We start from the raw sequence: 23,732 nt of genomic DNA, 5'->3' as shown, positions 1-23,732 counted from the left end.
TCGACCTTTGAGCTACACCCCAGCCCTATTTTTTTATTCTTTATTTTGAAACAGGGTCTCACTGAGTTGCCGAGGGCCTCACTAAGTAGCTGAGGCTGTCGGCGAACCGGGATCCTCCGGTCTCAGCCTCCCGAATGCTGGGATTACAAGCGTGTGCCACCACACCCGGCTTGGAGACTCATGTTCTTGATGTAGGACATTGATTTTTTTATCCCAGCAGTAAAATATGAAAGAAACAGGACAGCCCAAATTTTCCCTGTAGAAATTTTCAGGAATAAAACACTTCATTGAGGAAATAAGGTAATAAGCGAAGCCATTCAACACTGGATAATAGAAAAAATTAAACATTCAAAACTACATTTTAAGATGGTTTTGTGCTGCCTGTTTTGATTATAACATTATACTCTTGTTGAGCACCGTATTTTTGTAATTATAGTCTATAGAATGTATATACAATATTAGGGTATAAAGTAAGTCACCTTTTGCTCATAATACATAGCCTCAAAATATGAATTTTTGGCTTTTTCATGTTCCATTAATATTTACAGCGGGTGTTCTAACATGACTGTTGAAAGTTACCAAGCTCTATCCTCTACTTCATTACCAAACTATATCTAGGTCTTACCCATACTTCATCCCTTACCTTGTTCTATGTCTTACCCATACTCATTTTCTTAACAATACTTTATCCCTTACCAAACTCTCTAATTCAGTCGGTGCTTCATTCAAATTCCACAGCTTGCCACACCTCCGATGTCGTCCACATCCGGTACCTTACCTGTACTCTATTCCCAACTCACTTCCAACACTTACTGCACCCATCCTTTATTACTAGTGCACCCTCCGTTCTTCTAAGAATATCCTCTCTGACTAGGTTAGACTCATACTGTTACCATGGAAATGACTGAGGCATGAAATCGTTCTCTGTTTTATATAACTAACACCAAGCCACACTCAAGCCAGCTGGCCCACCTGGATCAGTCTGCTTTCTACTGTCTTTTTCAGGAGGTTCAATGGGAAATGGCTAAGGAATGACTGAAGGTTTTTATCTATACAAATGCATGTGTGTTAGAGAAGGAAAGAAATCATCTTTTTAGACTGCTCATATCACACACACACACACACTCACACACACATACACACAAACACACAAAACATCTCTTTAATATGATCATAAGTTTCTCTTGAAGCCACCATGAAATACATCTTAACTTCAGAAAAAATAGAACCCAAACCATTTGGATAGATTACCTAACTTTTTCTTTTTTATTATTTTAATATCTTTTTAGAGATAAAAATTGTACATAATGCAATCACTAGTTTAAGCATGTAATTTCATACTTGTTCATATATTCATAGATATGTATAATCATTGCCACCACCAACTTTGGAGAATTTTTATCACCCCAAAAGTAAATTCATACACGTTAGTTATGACCTCCTATTCCTCAAGACTTTCAGTTTGAAGCAATCACTAATTTACTTCCTTTTTCTAAAATCTCCCTGTCTGGGACTTTTTTTTAAATTTATTTTTATTGGTGCATTGTAATCATACATCACATTGGAATACAAGACTTGAGAGGATATACAAGCACACATCATCCAATTAGCCCTCATCCAGTCCCCATCCCATTCCCTCCCCCTCCCTCGATCCCATGCTTGTTTGGTGATTAACTTTGATACATTTGTTTATGTACCTCCTGCTTTTTAAAGAGGCTCCATCCTCCCCTATTCCATACCCTCTGATTGATCACCTTAATTGCTTCACTATAGGGCCCTTTCTATAGCTTGACCACTTCCTGTTGCCCCTTTCCTCCTAGTTATTGCTGATTAGGGGAAGCATCTGGTTTTAATTTTCTGTGATATTTCTCTGTGCATGCCGTGTTGCAAATACCGATCCCACTCTTGACGGCCCCAGTAGTGGCCTGGCTACCCGGTGGACTGATCCAGACCTCGCTGGCTCAAGCAGCGGCCTTGCCTCATGGGAGGCCCCGGTTCTGGCCTCACTGGCCCCAACACTGGCCTAACCCCTCAGCTGGCTCCGATCCAGACCTCAGAGGCCCCAGCACCGACCTTCTTCACGGCAGGCTCCAATGTTAGCCGATGGCCCCAGCACCAGCCTAACCCCTCGGCAGGCTCTGATCCCAGCCTCGGAGGCCCCAGCACCAGCCTTGCCTCACAGCCGGCTCCGATCCCGACCTTGCTGGCCCCAGCACCGGCCTAACCCCTCGGCAGTCTCCGATCCCTGCCTCAGAGGCCTCAATAGTGACCTTGCCTCACACAAGGCTCCGATGCCGGCCAGTGGCCCTGGCACCAGCCTAACCCCTCAGCAGGCTCTGATCCTGGCCTCGGAGGCCCCAGCACCGGCCTTGCCTCACGGCAGGCTCCAATCCTGGCCTCGCTGGCCTGTCTGGGAGATTTTATATGAATGAAATTATGTGCTTCATGATTTATGTGTTCCAGGCTTCTTTCATGCATATTTTCAAATGCCTTTTATGTTATGTCTATATCAGAATTTCATTCCTTTAAATGTTGTCCCACTTTACATTCTGCCGGAAGTGGATAAGGGTTCCGGTATCTCCACATCTTCACTAATACTTATTGTCAGACTTTGATTCTGGCTATTTGTTGTAGTATGGATTGTGTTTCACCGATGATTAATGATATCAAAAACTTTCTGCTTGCCTATTGGCCACATGTCTATCTTTCTTGGTAAAAATGTCTCTCCAGATCCTTACCTAAGATTCTAAGTGTTTTGGGGAGAAAAAAAAAATAACAACTGCAAACCCTTATTTATATGTGCATTCTAAATCTTATATTCTCTAATTTAACTTCATTGTTCTTTTTTAGCAGACCTTCCTTAATGAGAAAGATGTTATTACCAAGAGAAATAGATTTATATACTCAAAGACAATGACTCAAGGGTCCTCCAGATTGTTTGGCATTTAATTATAGATTATAGATGCAGAAGAAAATAGGTTCTTAGTATTTTTAAAGATAATGCATCAACATTAATTATGCAGTAGTTTGCTGGCATGTATAGTAAGGGGTGAGTAAGTGAGTTATAAAGATGGTTTGGGCTGCAGAGGTAATTTTAGAAATCATATCATCTGCAGAAACATATTCAGGTAACAGTCCTTGGTAGCCATGTAATTAATTTCAATGTTGCCTTTAGCCCAACACCCCACTTCATCCCCCAGCCAGTACCTTGTTTATACCAGCGTGATCAGGGAGCCTGTCAATGGCATTGGTATATTTTATAATAGCTATTCCAAAGATACGATGAACCCTGGAGTGATGTACTGTATTTGGCAGCAACTGCTTCAGCTTTTGGGCACATATGCTTCAAATCTGAGAATATCATAGATATAGATGGAATCTTTGCGGAGATCTCCAAGGCAAGCTGGTATTTAACACAAAAGCAAACCCATTTGGAGCTAAAGCACTTTCCATTAGGCAGCTTGGCGGCTGTTCTATGAGGCAGACTCACTGTGCTCGACGGACACATTTCGATTAAGTGCTGCTTTGTATTCTTCCAAAGATGGGAACAATAAGGACGTTTGTCAAAGGAAAAACTGCAGCAAATGATTTCATGTTGAACATCTGTACTCTGCAATGCATTGTTTGCAAGAGTTTATTGACCATAATTTTGATGCATATAGGTTTTAAAGAGTATAAACTGCATTTATCTTGGGCGCCTATCATTTATTTGAGTCTTGGCTTATTTATTTCCAGTTTTTCTGGGCATTTCATTTATTTTGGGATGCTGAATAGTTGAAAGAAAAGATGTTTCCCAAAAAGGAAGTTTTCGTTAGCTCTGCGAAATTGATGAAGAGAGACATAGAGACATTGCTTTCGTGAAGGGCATTGAGCAATTGAATTGAAAAATGTAGCACTAGACATACTATGTCTTTATGATACCTTTCAGCCTCAGAGAGCTCAACCAATTTATAAACTTTAAGACGAGCCTTCTAACTCTGCGTCCACCATAACAATACAGTGCCCTTTCCAGAACGAAGGGTGGCAGCTATGAATTAGCAACGTAATTTAGGGGTAGTGGAGTCAAAAGGCAATTTATGGTATTGGGAATGTGATCCTGGGTTGCCTCCTTCAACTTTATAAATAGTTTATTATTAGAGGATGTAAACTGTTTTGCATTTAAATCAGGGAAACCAAGGCCAAGTAATCAAAGTTGCTAAAGTAGGGTAGATTAATCAGTCATAGTTTCCTGAAAAGTTGTTATCCTGAACTATTGGCCTAAGTCTACTACCACATAATTGGAGAATCCTTGAATAAAAATACCTAGTGAGTCTTTAGAAAGATAATAAATTTTTTTTTGTGGTAGGCTTTTTGTAAATAGTCAACCAATAGTAGTGGTTAACAATATAAACTTTGAAATAATGCAGATTTGGACTATAACCCCAGGACCAAAAAACAAAAAAAAATTAACTATTTATGAGTCTACTCTTTTACCTCTAGAATAATCATATAGCATATTTTAAAGGTTTATTGTAGCTGGCCACGGTGGTACATGCTTGTAGTCCCAGCATTTGGGAGGCTGAGACTGAAGGATCATGGTTTGCGGACAGCCTCAGCTACTAAGTGAGGCCCTCTGCAACTCAGTGAGACCCTGTTTTAAAACAAAAGAATAAAAAATAGGACTGGGGATGTAGCTCAGAGGTAGAATGCCCCTGGGTTGCATCTCCAGTACTGCAAAAGTAAATAAATAAATAAATAATTAAATGAATATTTATTGTATAGCCTATATGCAACTATATGTAAACAGCAGAGTCTGACATATTAAGCATTCAGTATATGTTTTCTGTTATTATTCTGTTTTAGATCATTTGGCTCCAAAATTTGAATAAGAATAACTTGATAGATTAGGTAACCTCTGTAATTTTTGTAAGCATTTTATTTTATTGCTCAATTTCTTATCTTCGGAGAAGGCTTGAAGACAGTGCTCCTGAATAGATAACTAACACCTATCTTTTGTCTTGTGTTTGTTTGTAGGGTGTACCCAGGCAGAAACCCAGGATGGTTATGTGAGCTTCTCCAACTTGGCAGTCCTGATCTCTGGGTCAAACTGGCATTTTACTTTTACTGTTACTTTTCCTCCAGGTAATTTCAGCACAGTGTACTTTTATTATCTATTTCTTTTGAAAAAGTAACCGCTTGTCCCTTATAAAGAAATAAGAAGTCGTCATAGTTTAGGGGAAAAAAAAAACTTCACTTGGCTCTGTCATTAAGGTGTGAGAAGAAAGAACACAGAAGTTAAGCCGCAGGAGACCCACTGGGGAGCAAAAATCCAAATGTACACCTTCCTCGAGATGCTGGAAGTTTCCTTTGTGTGTGCTACCTGGTTCTTTTTTCTTACTTTTATGATATTTGGTTTGGCATTAGTGTGAAAATTTTAATATATGAGAGAGTCCTGGGCTGCTGAATAGCAAGAAATCTCTTCTTTGGATGCTGTTCTGGCGTCCTTTCACCTAGAATGTGGCGATGAGAGAGCTATTAACACCCTGGCATTTGCAAGCACAGGCGGAAGGTGTGTGTGAGCTGCTGTACGACCCAGTTATTCCTGATTAAAAAACATCTAAAGAAAGTTTCCTTTTGAGTATAAAATGTATCTCTCGTAAAAATATATAATGGGCCCTTATCAACAAACTGTTTAACTCATTAAGGAAAGAACCAGGAGTATGGGGAAACTAGCTTAAAAAGCATTTTAGGTATTGCATCATATAGCAAGAAAAGAGATGTTGAGAGAAGTTTACCAAGTTGGATACAGAACATTAAAGCCATAAACTCGGAGGTTCTATGTCTATAGATACCATTGTCTTTACTGGACCAACGTTATTTGCAGATTATCAATCTTCTACAAAACAACAGATTTGAGCCCTAATTGATAAATCTTGGCATGTGCCTGAAGTTCCAGTTACTTGGCAGGCTGAGGCAAGAAGATCACTTGAGCCCAGGAGTTCAAAGCCAGTTTAGGTATCAGAGCAAGACCCCATATTTAACAAAATGTGTGTGTATGCATATTAGGTAAATATTATATATGGTATAAATATATATATTAGGTTGTATATTAGGTATATTTATATTTATTAGGTAAAACAAAGTATCTTTTAGAGATTTTAATAAAACTTTGATGAGCCTTGTTTGAAAATACGTTAGATCATTTGAAAATGATCTATAATCATTTTCCTTTAATTCAAATTTTGTATCATTCTTTTTACCAACAGGACTATTTTTTGAAGCCAGGTAGTATTATTAAGTACTAATATTGTAGGGCAGATATCCTTTTAATACCTTTAAAGGCATCCTAATGTACGAAAATTTTCATGGAGACATGTGTTTAGTTTTCTCCATGATGGGATTTCAGGATAGGTTTCAAAGGATCTGAAATGCAGGGCTGGGTATTTTATCTCAGATTTGTCTGACATATAAAAGTCCATTAATTTCCTCAGTGGTTGAATAAGACTAGCCAAATACTTGACCAAGGTTATCTTAAGGAATAGGTTATAAAACCAAATGTAAAGCTTTGTGTCATGGCACACGCCTGCAGTCCTAGTATCTGGCAGACTGAGACAAGAGGATTGCAGATTTGAGACCAATATACAATAACTTAGTGAGACCCTGTTTCAAAATACAAATGGATAATGGTAGCTCAGTGGTAGAACCCTCCTGGCTTTAACCCCTGGTTATTAACACACACACACACACACACACACACACGCGCGCGCGCACACACAATTGACTTAGGTCAGGTCTCCCTGGCTTCAGCTTCCCAACTTTGTGATTTTAACTCGTGTGGAGTGATCTGTAGCTATAGTCACTGACGCAGTGTCTTAGTTTAGAATCCTCTAAATGTTAAGGTATAGTCACTTATGCCGTGTCTTAGTTTAGAATCCTCTCCCTGACAGCCGGCTGCCTTGTGCCTGACATTTAATACCACCCACAGTTTCTCAAATGCTTTCCAGTACTTTCCAGCATTAAGCTCCCAAACATCAAGTGCTGTTTCCTCCTTTCTGTTTTCATTCATGTGTTTACTCGGCCTCAAAGACCCACGCAGACATTCCCTTCTCCGGGAGGCTTTCCCTGGTTCTATCAATAGAAAGGAAAGGTCCAAAGCAGTCCGTCTGCATTATTCTGGTGGTATGTGTCGCATTGTGATTTGTGTTTCTACAAACATTTGTCATGTATATGTTGTTTCATTTACTAAGTAGCTCCTAAATATCTTAAGAATGAGAATAGTAACTTAGCCAATTAGCAAAGCATACAATCACTGAACAGTCATTCCAACATGAAAAACAGAATGAAGAGTCTTTTCATTTTTTACTTCTGAGTCCCTACTAAAATCCTTTCCCCCTTCCCTGGGCTTGATTCAGCTTACTCAGATATCCGTAAAAAACAGCTATATGGCATCGAACAAGAAAAACAAATATGGCTTAAGTACAAGACATACTCAGAGGAGACCATTTGTATCTGACCATGCTATAGTTGATCTCGGTAGCTTTGGGACTGAGTTGTTTAGGAGTTAGCATTGAAGTTATGATTGTGACGTCCAATACAATTGTCAGGTTCAACTCCAGTAAAGCACAGCATGGGTCAGAGCAAGTACTTTTCTTTTAAATATTCTGAAACCCAAAATGTGTTTCTCTTTTTAAAGTGGTAGAACAAAAAAGAGAATGAAACCTCAATTTTCATTGGTGGAAAAGGTATGTCTGAGAATCAAATTGGAAGAATACCCCATTAGTAATGAATAGAATTGAAGAGAATGATTGTTAAGTTATTGTTGGAATCTTATAGTTCTTCATGAATATAACTCTTAGGTTCATTTACTTAATCATGTAATTCAATAAATATTTATGGAGTGCCCACCATGTGCCAGGCACTGATATAAGATCTTTTCCATAGTAATTTTATTATATTTACATCATAATATATTATTAAATGTATTATTTTTTAAAAAACAGGAGCCAATTTTACAGCTCGATCCAGGCCCTTTGCTGTCTTGCCTGTGGCTAGAAAGGAGAAATCAACCATTATCCTGGCTGCTTCCCTGTGCTCCGTGGTCTCCTGGTTGGCCCTGAGCTGTCTGGTGTGCTGTTGGTTTAAGAAAAGCAAAATCAGAAGTATGTGTTTTTATGGGGGGGGGGGAAGAGGAGAGAGGAGGGGAGAAGAGGAAAAATAGTGGAGAAAAATCGTGTGTAATATATTAATGCTTCTTTTTATTCCTCCAAAAATAAATTTTTATGAGTTTTTATAGTACATAAAACTTCATGAAGCCAAATGTTCAATTAATATAGAGACAAGAATTGCTCAGTTTTAAATAATAATAACAACAAAAATAAAATCTCAAGCCAGGCAAGGTGGTGCACATTTCTAATCACTGTACTTGGGAGGCTGAGACAGGAGGATCGCAGGTTCAAGACCAGACTCAGAAACTTAGTGAGACCTGGATTCACATTAAAAAGTAAAATATGGCCGGGTGTGGTGGTGCACGCTTGTAATCCCCGCGCTTGGGAGGCGGAGACAGGAAGATTGCGCAGGTTCGAAGCCAGCCGTGCTGGCGTAAGAGACCCTGTTTCAAAAATACATATATAAGCAACACTTATAATGATGACATAAGAAAGACCCTGGGTTCTATTCCCAGTGCCACAAAAAAAACCCCACAAAAAAACCCCCAAATTTAAAATGTACTTATGAATTTATTTTAAGATAATATAATATATGCAGGTTTTTCTAAGAAAAAAATGGGGATTCGAAAACCTGGGTATTTTTATAAACTTGTTTAATATTTTTCTTAGTAAAAGTAAGCTGCAGTTTCCTAGAAGATTTGCATGCAATCGTTTATAAGATACTTGTCTATAGCTGTGCTGAAGTAGGTGGAGATCCAGCCTCACACAGATACATAGCAGAAAAGGGTAAGCTATTTTAGTAGACTTTACAGATAATTGTGAGAACTTTTCTTTGATTGTAGATGCAAACTTGACAAGATTAGTTACGTAAAGATCCACCTCAATTTACTGTTTGTATTATAAAAATCATATCCTATTTGTATTATATTACAAAATCCTGCATGCTCACCCCACGGTTGCCTTTAAGGACACATCCCCAGTGACCTACAGACCTGTGACTAGGTTTCAGCTCTGAAAGTTCCACCACCTCCCAATAGTGTGACCCTGTGAACCAGCCCTTCAATCATGGAGCTCGTGGAAACACCCCAACCAATATCTAAACAGGTTGTTAAAAATGGAGAAGACTAGGTAAAAACCCAAGCACACTCCCTGTCCATTAATGGCAACTTCTTTTGAATCAGTAATATTTAAAGTTAAAAAGTAGCATCCGGTTACTAGCTCTGTCTAACAGAAATATAAGCAACAGTGTTAGGCACATAGTAATTTTCTAGTGGTAATTTATTCTACCCCATCTAAAATATTATTCGAATGTGAACTGAAGGCAAACACATTGGATATTTTACTTTTTAAAAAAAACTAGGTGTGTATTTCATAGTAACAATGCATCTCAATTCAAATTACTCACATTTCAATAGTTCAGTAACCACATGTGGCTGAAACTGTATTAGAGAGTACAATTTTGTCAACATTGGTGGTTGGTATGTAAGGTTTTATATCATTATTTCTTAAGCTCTGAACGTGTTTTATGAATTATCTAGCGCGTGCATCACAAAGGAAGGTGGGAAGATGTTTACAAGAAAGGCATCTGAGCACTCAGGGTCCACTTAAAAATGTTCTTTGAGTCTAAAGAAATTAAAAGCTCCTTTGTTTGTTACTACAGAAACAAGACCCAAAGAGATATCTGAATTCCAGACTAATGATCAAAAGAACCATGTCCATATTTCATCCAAACGCCGAGGATCTCAGGTAGTAACAGAAAAAGAAGATGCTGTGTTGGGAGAAGGTAAGTTTGGACAACGGAGATGATTCCACAGGAGGTTCTCAATCCTGGTGAACTGTTATCTGCTTCCCCCCTCGTCCCCGATGTCAGCTCTGGGAGCATTCAGCTAACAGCCATTTATTTACTGTGTCACTTTTTAGCTCCAGGAAATTATACTCCAGCACAGACATGCACAAGTCCAGCTGATTTAGTCAACCAGTAACTAGTTATTTGAATTGATGTTTACCTATTTTTTTCATAGTAGAAGATTACTGGTTTAATTTTGAGTTGTCGCACAGAGAAAAGGGAAAACCAGGGGATAGGCATGTAATCTTTCCCTTAGCTATGACAAAGTTGCCAACTTGGCAACATTATTGGATGTGGGAAAGCAGTGAAGTTGCCAAATACCTACGATGCAAATTATGTGAGTACAGAAACCCCAACAAATGCGTCAGCTTTGCTAAACTCTTCTTTGTTTAGTTGTACTGTTAGAAAAATGGCCTATATTTTGCCTTATGCCTGATAATTTTGTTGTTATATTAATAAAATGTCCCCAGAATTGGTGCCAGGCAGAGAAAAGTTGAGCGTTAGCCTCTGATTCGTGCTACACCCTTGTCCTACTGAGGATTCCTAAGACAAGAATGCCATGCACAGAACAAAGGTGGCTTTGCCAAATTTGGATATGGTGTGTGAAAAATATTCATACAATTTCCATGGGTCTAAAACATTTAAAAACATATACTCTAAGGAAAGGATATTTCTATTTTTTCTAACTAAGAGTAATTATAATATTTTCTGCTTGAAAAGGAATGCCAATTTTAGTGAGTTTGTGTTTAACCAAAATACAACCATACATCCAGTGTTCTGCCTCCAAATAGTTGGATAATATCTACATGTGTCTGAGCACAGGTGACAGATGTGTGTGTGTGTGTGTGTGTGTGTGCAATGTACTTATCAAGATTTTTTTTTGGTGGTACTGGGGTTCCTGGAAACCTTTCTACCTCTGGCCTACACTCTCAGACCTATTTTTTTATACTTTTTTTAAATTTGGAAACAGGATCTCTTAAGCTAGTGAGGCTGGCTTCGAACCTGTGTGGTCCTCCTGTCTCCGCCTCCCAAGTGCGGTGATTACAAGTGTGCGCCACCACGCCCGGCTCAAGTTTTGTTTTTTTTTTTTTTTTTTTTTTTTTTTTTTTTTTTTTTTGCAATTTGTGTCTTTACCCGTAGATAAAATGAAATTTAATTTTTTTTCGAATTAGCTGTCCATAATCGAGTATCTGGACAAAAGGCAGTTGAAGGAGTGGAGAAAAGTGGAGGCGTTAGAAAGAATGGAGATTAATGAGAGCATATTCCAGGAACCCCTTCTAGATTCTCAGACCATTTCAATTGTGGATTTTTGCTCCTCTTATTAATGAGATGACTATTTTCATATCAGTGCACATAAACCCAGGACAGGTGTTTAAACTGCATCTGAACCCAGCTCCTCATTTTCAGCTGTGTTCTTTAGTGAATGGCAGGCATGATGCTAATCTGCCTCCTAATCTAATATGGCCATCTGCATGAATCTTGGTTGCCTCGCTAAAGTTAACTACATTAAGTAGTCCGCATGCCTGGGTGTTTTATTAAGGGACATTTTTTATGTGGTGGCTTATTCATAAATTATTAGGAATAAGGCAGGGACAGGGTTTCTTGACTGAGGTTAGATCATAGAGGCTGGAGAATTAGGATAGCTACAAGAAAAAATAGGAAGAGGTGTTATTTGAATCTCCCCAGGGAGATTATGGTGAATTTGTTTATTTCCTAAAGTTTGTCCAAACCTTAAGAGCATATTTTCGTGTTTTTCTTTGGATTTTTTTCCAGCTACAGAACACCTAATTGCTGCTACACCTTTTTTTTAGTATGTCCAACTTTTTTTTTTTTTATTGGTGCATTGTAGTCATACCTCTTAATGGAGTATAAGATGGTGGAGACATACATGCACACATCACCCAGTTAGCCCTTTCCCAATTCCCACCCCATTTCCTCCCCATCCCTCCTTCTTATGTTTGGCTGATTGACTTTGATATGTTTGAGAATGTACATCATGTACAGTATGTACAGTAGGGAATCTCCTTCTCCCCCCTCCCACCCCCCTCAGTTAGGTCGCCTTATTTGCTCATCTATGGTATCTCCTTCGCCATCTAGAGTTCCTCCTATTTTCTCCCTAGATTCTTCATTATAGGGAGGGCATCTGATTTATTACTTTTTGTGACCGATTAATCTCACTTAGCATAATGTTCTCCAGTTCCATCCATTTCCCTGTAAATGATGTAATTTTGTTCTTCTTTATGGCTGAGTAAAATTCCATTGTGTACATATCCCATAGTTTTGTAATCCATTCATCTGTTGATGGACATCTTGGCTGGTTCCATAGTTTGGTAATTGGGAATTGTGCAGCTATGAACATAGATGTGCATGCATAAGTTTGGTAATTTGGTTTTCATTTTTTGGGTAGATACCCAGAAGTGGTATTGCTAGATCATATAGTAAGTTCATTTCCATTCTTCTGAGGATCCTCCATACTTTTTTCTAAAGTTATTGCACTAATTTGCAACTCCACCAACAATATATTGGAGTTCCCACTTCTCTATATTAATGCCAGCATTTGTTGTTGTTTGTGTTTTGCAACTCTTAAATAAATTTGTTTGTTTGTTTGGCAGTACTGGGAATTGAACCCAGGGGCATTATACCTCTGAGTTATACCCTTAGTGCTGTGTTTTATTCTTTATTTCGAAACAGAGTTCACTAAGTTGCAGAGGGCCTCAACAGTAGCTGAGGCTGGCCACAAACCTGAGATCTTCCTGTCTCAGTTTCCCAAGTACTGGGATTACAAGTGTGGGGCACCATACCTGGCTAATAAGTTTGTTTATTTTTATTCCATTATTTCCATGCATTTTTTATTTTTATTTTTCCTCTGCATTTTTTAACTTTTGACATTTGCTAATAAGATGATTGGCTTCTTGCTCCTTGGCACTTTCTCTTCACTTGGCATCACCGTCATATCTAAGATTATTTCACGATGAATTTAACATTATTACTAAATTTAAGTTGTACACTCATCATGGCCCTACTTTTAGCAAAAGTTTCATGGATGCAATAGAGACACAATAGAGTTTCCAAGGAGAAAGAGATAGGTAAAGTACACGTCCTCATTTTGCTCTGTTTCCAGGGTTTTTGTCATTTATTCCTGATTATCTGATACTCATAAGACTTCATAAACTCCCATCATCATTTGAGGGGTAAGAGAACGTGAAAGTCAAGAACAGGGGATCCAAAGTCAGACAGACTGGGTTTAAATCTGACTTCCATTGTTGTCTGACTTTGTGTCTTCAAGCAAAACAACTAAGTTATCTGTGCCCATCTGTTTCCTCACAGGTAAAATTGCCACAATAACACTGTTGCATTTAGGGCTGTTGTATAGATTAAGTGAATTAGTATCAGTAAAAAACGCAGAACAGTTCCTAGCACATTGCACTTACAGTGTTATTTTTTATACATGAGATTTTTTTTTTCTTATTCTGAACTTAAAGCTCAATAAGACTGGACTCTCTCCTGTCTTCATAATCTCATTTTGAACTCCACCTTGTCATTCCCAGCTCACATTCACCACACTAGCCAACGGAATTCTGGGCTTTTCTCACTGCTCATTTGGTCCTTTGCTTCTACAGTATTTTCTAATTGGATTGCTTGCTTCAACAAACAATTAAAACTGCCTCATCTTTTTAATACTAGGTATTGAACCCAGGAGAATTGTACCTCCAAGCTACACTCCCAGTCCTTTTTTATTTTGAAACAGGGTCTCCCTAAGTTGCTAAGGCGAGTCTTGAAGCTGTGATTGTCCTGCCCTAGCTTCCCAAGTACTGGGATTACAGGCATGACTACCACACCCAGCTAAAACTTCCTTGCTCTTGAGCACTAGCTGGAATTTTTTTTAATAAAACTTTCCCAACACCTCCTATCTCAGTCAAAATAAATGCTGTCTTCATTATGTTAAAGAAATAATAAAAATTTCCCCCCTATAATGGTACCTTCTGCCATGGGAATTCATTGTATAGATGGCTCTGTTCTCACAGGCCAGTTATCTTAGTCAACATTACCTCTACTATAATCCAAACCCACCGACCACACAACTTAGAGGAGGATATATTTATTTGCTCACAGTTTTTGGAGATTGTCTGGGTTTAGTCCAGGTGAGGTGGATGTCTACAGACCTTAGGGCATGGTGGAGAGAAGGGTTCCCAAAGCTCTGCTCTCACATGTTGGAGGCTAAAAGTGGCTTGAGAAAAGGGGACGAGAGATCTTGTATCATCTTCAAGGCTGCTTCCCCAGAGATCCTTTCTTAGCAACCAAACATCACTTCCAGTACTGCTGCCCTGTTTCTGTGAGTGCTCGGGGGAGATTCTAAATCCAAACCATTACACCAGTGTTTCTCTATGAGAGCAACTTTGCCCCCATCCCCCAGGTAAGGTTACTAGCACAAAACAATCTTCACAAGAACTTTCTTAGTTATAAAGCTGAAGGTCTTGAGTTCAGGGCATTTATTCATTTCTAGATATATTGGGCAGTTAATCACCCTATGTCCAGAACATATTTGCAAGGACTGGAGATATTCATTTTTCAAACCTTAGCTTGGGATAGGGGAATATCTATTATAGTGAGTAGAGATCTGGAATGCTGTAAATATATACCACACAAGACCATCTCTCTCCTTTAAGTCATTTAGTGCAAAATGTCAACAGTACCAAGGAAGAAAGACCTACAAATGGTGCTTATTCGTCTTGGCAATATTTACCGGAGGATCTGCTGGAATGATTTAGTGCAATTAGATGTCAGCCCTCCCATAAATATTAAATAAGCATTTAATTAGTGCATTATAAGGCTCTCTGCATAGTTACAAAAGATAATGTATGGTTCCCCATTCTTAAAGAATTTCCAACTTGGTTGGAGCACATAAATAATAATTTGAAAACAGTGAGAGAATTATTTCAGGCCGTAAGCCAGTGTAAAATGATCATAATCAACATGCTTTCGAAGAAGTTAAACATGGGAGGGTGTGCTAAAGAAATAATACCATTTTCCTGAGGTGCATGTTCAGCGCTTCTCGGTCTTACATCACATCCCACTGTCTCAAATCTCATTCACTAAGGGTTTGGTTGCCCATTTTGCAGACTCTAAGTTCATAAAAATGACAAGAAAAGAGTCTTGCTTTGGTCTGCTCAATTTTGCATGCCTTTTCTCAAGGAGTCCTCTGGTCCTTTGAATTGGTCAATTACAGCTCATGTGGTGGCACATGGCTGTGATACCAATACTCGGGAGACTGACACAGGAGGATTGCAGGTTCAAGGACAGCCTCAGCAACTGAGGTCCTCAGCAACATAGTGAGATTCTGTTTCAAAATAAAAAGACAAGTAGGGCTGTGGGTATAGCTCAGAAGTAGAATTTTCTTGGGCTCAATCTCTACTACCCACCCACCTCCCCAAAACAAAAATAAAAAGCCCAAAACACCCAAATATCCCAACCTAGACACCTCAGAGATGCCTTCAATGCCTAGTTCTCCCTTTCACACTTAACCTTCTTTCTTTGCCATGTTTATCAATGCTACCTCTTCACTGTCCTTGCTTTTATTTTTGTCTCCGTTTCCACTTCATTTTACAGCTATATCTCAGTCTGATCACATTTATACACCGAGGGCAGGCATCTGCTCCTACTGTCTTTTTCCGTCCAGGTCAGAATTCCTTATCTGCAACATAGGTTTCTTCATTTCAAAACACTCTTGCTGTATCGCCATGTCCAGAGTCTCTCCTTTCTCCCAACTCCAGATCAAATACTTATTCTCCTTTTCATATTTCTTTAGCAAAAATAGTTCTCTTCTCCTAGTTCCCTTCACATATATGTCAGTTTTCTGTGGGATATGATTATTTGTGCTCATCTTATCCTTTGGAATAAGTTCCATATTTTTCTAATTCCAGCATTTTTTTACCATAAAGATTTTTTTAATGTAAAACTACTGATAACTATTATCCATCGAATGAGAACAACAGAGATGAAATAATCTTTCCTTCTTTCCAAAGGCACTTGGATTTCATTTGTTCTTACAACTGCTAAACAAAAGAAAAACAAATATAAAAGCTTTACTTCCTTTAGAAGCACTATAGAACTTGTATCAAGCTTTGCACAATTAAGAATGGGATAGTGACCGCACATCTTTTAGGTCACACCAGTGGAAAAACTAGATTTCTTGCTTTCCAGCGATGCTTTTTGCTAGCTGCCCTAATTTTCTCTTTTAGTTTTCTTACCAGACCTTTGTCTTTGCAGAACAGCCCCTGTTCAGATCTCAGTGCCGCTATTCCAAATCATGAACTGATCTTTGATGAATTTAAGCTTTTTTGTATGTGGAATCCATGCGCTCAATGTTAGGAATAGAAAACTGATATGTAAATAAATAAATAAATAAATGTTAATGAATAAAAACACTGTCTTTGAAACTACTATTTTTTATTTTGGTACTAGTGATTCAATCCAGAAACATTCTATCTGTAAGCTACATCCCCAGCTCTACTTAATTTTTATTTTGAATCAGGCCTTTGCTAAGTAGCTGTAGCTATCCTGAAACCTGTGATTCTCCTGCCTCAGCCTCCCAAGTACTGGAATTAAAAAGTGCAGACCACCATACCTTGCCTGAATTTATGTTTTATAAATATAATCCATAAGAATGTCAGGGAGACATGAGGAGACAGATGACCTCAAGATGCTTAGAAGCAGGGAGGAGCACAAGAGCTGAGAATTTTTAGCAAGCTCCCAGGAAAATAGAATTATATATTTGAAAATCATTAATAAATAGCATGCCTATGTTACATAAGAAAAAAGATATGAATATCTACTTTAAAAATAAGATGTCTAAGCCAGGCGTGGTGGTGCATGCTTGTAATCCCAGCATTTGGGAGGCTGAGGCAGAAAGATTATGGTTCGAAGACAGTCTCAGCTCCTACTTAGTGAGGCCCTTTGCAACTCTGTGAAACTGTGTTTCAAAAAATAAAAAAAAATAGGGCTGGGGGTGTAGCTCTCAAGTAGAATGACCCTGGGTTCTATCACTAGTACCCCAAAGCAAAACACACACATACACACAAATAAGGTATCTAGCATATTTTCTTTAAAAAAGGACAACAAACCCTATGTTTTGGACAGCATTCCCACTACTGGAACAAATTATCCTGACCAAACACAACCTAGGGGAAGGAAGATTTATTTACTCACAGTTTTTGCAAATTTATTGGTTCAGTATATTTCAGGTGGGTCTGCAGAGTTCAGGACATCATGGAAGCAGAAAGTGGAGAGAAGAGCGTGAACAAGGATTTGCTCTCACATCATGGAGGCCAGAAGCAAGAAATAACACAAGAGGAGGAGGGACAGGACGTTGCATGGCATTGGAACTTTACATCTTCATTAGCATGGGGTAGTAGTTTGCCTGAGGCCTACTTCAAAGATGATGGGCTGATTCAGCTGCTGAAGGAAATCTCAAAACAGTAAAGTATCCAAGCTGCATTATGGATGCTGATGGCCAGGTTCAGCAAATTGTACACCAAATTTCCAGAGCAGAAAGTAAAACAGAAAGACTACAGATTTATAGTTTGACCAGGAATGTCAAACTGTATGTGTAAAGCTGAGCTCAAGAGAGCTGATGTTGTAGGAGAAAGTAAGATGGATGAAAGGAAGGAGGAAATGGTTGTCATGATGGAGAAAGTATCTGTGGCAGCCATGATGGAGGTGGGCTAGCCCCTGTAATTTTAAGGGGCCCAGTAGCCATTATTAAAAAGGTATGACTACATTTCTTCCTGGTGGCCAGTCTCAGTGCTCATGTACTGTTGACTTGGCTGCAAAAAGGAGTCACAGAGAATAGCCCCCAGATTTCAAAGGAAGACCGGGAAAGCCAAGCAACATTTGGCAAAGTTGAAATCCCTGTACAAATGAGGCCACTTGTGAAGATGTTTGGGTGAGGCCAAGCTGGGTAGCCCAGAAGTGAAATTCCACTGGGTTTAATCTTCAGTATAAAAAATAAAGAAGTTTTTTCACTTAAATAAACAAATAATATGGGCATAACAGAGGCAATATAATTTATTACTTAAAGCACATTTATTCTCAATATGTGGGCAAGATTACTGCCCTTATTGGCAAATGATGCAGTGCCTTCTTTTTGTAGGAATATTGGCTGTCCATTACTCTGTTTCAGACCCTATTTTGGTTAAAAGAATGACAATTATATTGGGATTGCTGCACTGAATCCAAGTTTTCTAACCTTGCACACTGTACGTGAAGTTGAGTTGAGAAATTTTGAAGAGTTTGGAGGAAGATAGAGAACATTGCTTATGTTCTCACTGCAAAAGAATCCAGAGACTAACTAGTACTCAGAGACATTTTAAAAATCAGGAGCAATATATATATATATATATATATATATATATATATATATATATATATATATTCACATATATGCTGTTCTTGAAAGCTTTGGAAGCCATGAGACATTAAGGAGAGCTGGAAAAGTTATAGTTTCCTGTGAGTGCATCTGGCAGGACCCCAAATTAGTGGAGGCCCTTTTTGGTAGAGAAGAGTATACATTGACCATATTTCATCCCATTCTCCCTGATACTTGTTGAACTCACCAGTGGGACTCTAAGAAGCACAGGGATGGGCAATTTGAAATCCCTCTTCCCATCTTCATGGGAACTCATCGTCAAGGCAGAGATGGGAAGGAGGCATGGTAATTCATGTGTTTTGATATTATCCTTCCTTCCCTAAAACCCAAACATTCAGCCGAATGCCTTAGGACACGTATCTGCTATAAATTCATTTTTTATCTAATTTGTCTGAGATCTAAGCTTCCTGTGGAGGTCCGAGATCAAAGGAGCTGATTCCTTCTGATGTCGGCACTGACATATAATGTGTGCTGACTTAGTTCTGTCTATAACCTCACAGTGGGAGGTGGCCAGCCTCCCTGGGCACCTTTACACAGGGAACTTTAATTTCAGCTGGGGAGTCTGTCAGGTATGTGCTGATTGGAGCTGCCGTGTAAATAATTCATGGGAGACTTTTAAATGTTTTGGGGTCTGCAAAGGAAAGCTAGGCATGCATTAGTCTTTTATGAATAGATGCAGGCACAAAGAGCAAGAAGGGAAAGATTTCCAATGAAGGTCTCCCATAAGCAGGACAACAATATCTTCAATGGGCAGAAAATAGGTCCCTGGTAGTGTTTGATCCATCTTATAGAAAGTGCTATTGGTTTTACCAAGGGATTAAAATTCAAAGCCTCTTTTCCCTTTTCAAGTTTGCTTCTACCTGACAATTTATTATTCTTGTTCTTTGGTTATTTGCTGATCCTGATAAACTATGTCTTTTCCTCCTGGTGAGAGAAGAAGTAATTATGGAGATGATATCAAGCCCATTGCTTGGTATAGGACTGGGCATAATGAATGGACACGGCTGATGGCACACAAAAAAAATCCCTTCCCTGGAGGCACTTGACATCCTAAGAGGAAGACGAGTCTGTCACACAAAGAAGGGGGACCAATAATAGCAGCGGCTGCACAGGTCAAATGAGAAACTCCAGTCAACAAGTACCGAGGCATAAATCAATGTGGTTGAGCTGTCAAGAAGCACTTCTGGAAGGAGTCGCACATCCCAGAGGGAAGTGAGAGTAGCCGGAAAGTTCTCATCGCTCCAAGCAAGAGAATCATCCCACAGTTAGGTGGCCGCAGCAGATAAATGTGAGACAAAGGGCAGTGGAGAGGGAGAGGCGACGCGAGTCACGTGGGCTTATCAGAATGTTCCTCTAACCATTGTGGCGGTGATAGCATGATTCCTTTCTTTCATTTTACTGCTATGAATAAAAAGAATCTCGCGTACATTTTTCTCTTGTTATTACCTTCTAATATGCTCACCTCGTTTACCATCCTTTGTTAGATTAAACCCAAAGTAGGAAATTGATGCTCTATTACCCTAGTTTCTTATAGTACAATGTAGGCACGATTACTGTCTCCTAATATGACCCAAGAAAGCTATGAACCAAGAGGAATATGATATACAGGTTAATAAATTTGCAACTACATTGTGTACAAGAGTAGTTAATGAATTTGGTAATGAAGTCCAAGAAAAGTAATGCAGTGAATGTCGGTGCCCATGTTACCATCTACGTTTAAAGGGTTTCAGAAAGTTCTCAAGCTTTGTTATTCATCCTAAGGCACCTGAAAGATGAACTTGTGTACCTGTGACCTACTCCCGTGCACGCGGCCAACCATTCTTGTTAATCCTCCATAGCTGTCTGTGAACTTAAACAGTATTGTATGGTGTTTACAGTACAAATTTCAGGGCCAAAATCCTTGAATTCTGCTAAGTAAACAAAATCTGCTACCGCTTTATTTGTGGTCTTAGAAATATCTGGGTGCCTAATTGCCTTCCTTCTAAAGAGGTAAAGAGGAGTTAATAATAGTATTTACTTCAGAGGGTTGTTGTAAGGACTAAATAATATATGTGACTTAACACTCAACATGTGGTAATTACTATACTTGCTTATATAAATGTTACTTTTAGTTATTAAAGTAAGTTCAGAGGGGAAGAGATACCCAAAAGTTAGACAACTAAGGTCTATCTTAGTGATGGTGCTTGTTTGTTTATTTTTATGTGAATTTGTATAATTTTTTTTTTTTTGGTGGTACTGGGGGTGGAACCCAGGGGCTTTTCTACCTCCAGGCTATACTCTCAGACCTATTTTATACTTTATTTGGAAACAGGGTCTCATTAAGTTGCTGAGAGCCTCACTAAGTAGGTGAGGCTGGCTTTGAACCTGTGAGATCCCCTTGTCTCAGCCTCCCAAACTCTGGGATTACAAGTGTGCGCCACCATGCCCGGCTGTATGTTTCTGTGTGTGAGAAAAAAACCCACAAGACTACTTATGCTACACTTAATTAGGTAAATGGTAGCAATACTCAAAAAAACATGCATAATCATATTTAGTAATTATCAAGTTGAAAGTGGGGGTTTTATGCCTGTTATCTCAGTATTTGGGAGGTTGAGACAGGAAGATCACAGGTTCAAGTCCTGTCTTAGTAACTTAGTAAGACCCAGTAAGACCCTGTTTCAAAGTGAAAGTAAAAAGTACTGAAGATATAGCACAGAAGTAGAATGTGCCTGGGGTCAATAACAAATAATAATAATAATAACAACAACAATAACAACACAATAATGTTGAATGGTTAATTCATGGTGTTTGAAACAATATTTAAATCCCATATCTACACGTAAAAGCTTTATAAATAGGGCAAAAAGCTTACTCCTCTGTACTTTCTTTTGATGTTTTGAGCCAGTGCCTCTGTTGGTCAGGCTAGACTTAAACTCCTGGTCTCAAGTGATCTTCCCGCTTCAGCCTCCTGAGTAGCTGGAGCTGCAGGTACATGCCACCATGTCCAGCTGTACTTTAACTTATCCATCTGTAGAGCAAGGACAATGATAGTACTAGTCTCTTGGGGCACCAAAGAGCAAATGAATGAGTGAATATTAAGCATTGAAATCAGTGTTTGGCTGGTGTGCTGTTATTTGAGCATTAGCAATTTGAATGATGATTTTAATGGTTTTTATAATGTAGTCTTCACCATAGTGTAGGTTTTGGGGAGTGTTTTGCATGCTTCCTCTTACTTAACCTTCAATCATCTGAGGTAGATACCAGCATCATCAGATGGATGAGAAAGCTGAGGCATGGCAAGATTAAGTACAATTTGCACATATATTCAGCAAGCAAAGGACCGTGCAGGGACTTTAAACAGAATTAGAGTCTAAGCCTCCGCTGCTAGCTCCTGTGCTATATAGATTTTTGAGACCACATTTTATATATTTAATAATATCAAAAACTGTTCAGGTAAGTGTGACTACTGTGTCGGTAAATTCTATATATTCTTAATTCATCATCATTTACTGCTCCAGTAATATGAGAGGTTTTTTAACTCCCTAGTAACATAATCACATTATTAAATGCTTATACACTATGTCCTTCAGAAAATTGGGACCAAATAGGACAAAAGTGCCTAGATCATCAGTTACCAGGATTGTACTCTTTTGAGTTGATTTCTAATTCTGTTTAATAAGAAAATGAATTACAAATAAAATGTCAAAGGAAGAAAATAACAACTAAGCAAGACTGCTAAAATGAAGTGCACTCAAGAATAATATAAATTATTTCTTTATGTAATATAACATAATATATAATATAATAAATAATATATAATGTAAATTACTACTAAGTGATAAGATGAAAGTCACACAGCCAGCTGGCAGGAGATGGGGAACTTATGCCTAATTTTATGACAATTCCAACACAAATTCCATCATTGCATTATCATTATTATATAATCATACATGCAGACCCTCACATAGATAAATGCTTATGTATATATTTATGTTATGTCCACCTATGTTTAAACTTTTATAAAACAAAGATATATAAATTTAGTATAAAACTCAAACTATTAGATAGGCTTAAAGAGTTCACAATTTTTAAGATAGGTGTAAGTGGTCTAATGGTTAGACCTGGCTGTGGTGTGATTCTCAAATTTAAGGCCTATGTTTACAATAAAAATCTCTTGACTTAGTAACCTCAGTAAACCTAAAAGTATTTTTAGTTACCTTAGTTACTAGTAAACCTAAAACTGTTTTTCTAGAAAGCAGTATTATCAAACTTATATTGAATGGTTAATGTTAGTTACAAATTGGGCCTGGAATACAGTTGTTTTGCTTTGCTTTTTAGGAAAAAATATTTCCAAAGGTATTTGATGAGCTGATATAATTCAATGTGTAATTATTGGATAATATGTTGTCAAGAGTCCCTAATACGCAAAATGTGGTATCAACTGATTGAAAATGAAATCTCTTTTCACAGACATGAGGATGAAGGTAATGCCAGACAAGGTGAACCAACTCCCCCACCAGTCACCGGACGGCGGGGTTTCCAGAAGGAAGGTGAGCCGCAGAGCTGTGCCAGAGAAAGAGGCCCCTGTGCCTGCACCCAGGGTCGCCAGCGTCACCTCCCCGGGGCACACCACTGGTCCAGGTGCTCCTGCTCAGCAGGTGTACCCTCAGGAGACTGGGAGCTGGGGCGAGGCCCAGGAGCAGTTGCTCAGATACCAGCTGGCGGGCCACAATCAGCTGCTGCTCCTGTGCCCAGACCTCCGAGGACAGAGGCGGCAATGGCAGGGACAGAGTCAGCTGACCACGGAGAGCGGCAGCTTGGGGCTTTCCCCAGAGAAGAATGCCTCCTGCGGTGTCTCTGCTACATTCCGCCTTCATTCTGCAGGACCAGAAACTGCTGTCCCGGAGCAGCTGTGATCAGACAATAGTGTGGGCACTGGGGCTGAAGGCAGCATGATCAGCATATTTCTGGATGATAAACGGACTGTGGGGCCTCACTTGTTTGCACAGCTAAGAAGGGAGAATGCAGCCTCCGAATCCCTTTAGCGACTTTCAAATGAAAGGCTGTCATATAGATGTCTTATAAGTCACATATAAGTGTCATATAAGTAAGTGTCTTTTGTACCAGTGGTCCTACTCCAATGCTGGTCAAGTAATAGGCTTTCAAACACTTGTAGATGTTTTACTTCTTTTTAGCTGAAGTCAATTCTGTTTCTATTCTACCAACTTAATAACTGTGTGATACTGCTTTATACCAGGGGGGAACTGTAATTAAGTTCCCCTGTTGTGACCATCCACAATGCTTTGGGCTTGTCTTATAGGAGGGATCATGAAAAGGT

The 23,732-nt window shown here is 38.9% G+C and overlaps 1 protein-coding gene across 1 annotated transcript in view; it reads left to right on the top strand.

Annotated features, from left to right (window-relative positions):
- The window catches only part of PKHD1 (PKHD1 ciliary IPT domain containing fibrocystin/polyductin), a gene marked incomplete at both ends in the record, with an annotated part of 452,539 nt that extends 429,229 nt beyond the window's left edge, over positions 1-23,310 (top strand). Inside the window, 4 exons of the mRNA XM_080700604.1 lie at positions 5,014-5,121; positions 7,980-8,138; positions 9,805-9,927; positions 22,865-23,310. Of these exons, the coding sequence (XP_080556730.1) occupies positions 5,014-5,121; positions 7,980-8,138; positions 9,805-9,927; positions 22,865-23,310 (836 nt within the window). The remainder of the gene's footprint in view (positions 1-5,013; positions 5,122-7,979; positions 8,139-9,804; positions 9,928-22,864) is intronic.
- Between the last annotated feature and the right edge of the window lie 422 nt (positions 23,311-23,732).

The sequence above is a fragment of the Muscardinus avellanarius genome (assembly GCF_963383645.1).
Source record: "Muscardinus avellanarius genome assembly, chromosome: 8".
In the NCBI taxonomy this organism is placed as follows: Eukaryota; Metazoa; Chordata; class Mammalia; order Rodentia; family Gliridae; genus Muscardinus; species Muscardinus avellanarius.
Note: the sequence above shows the minus strand (reverse complement) of the source record. Positions and strands in the feature narration are given on the sequence as shown.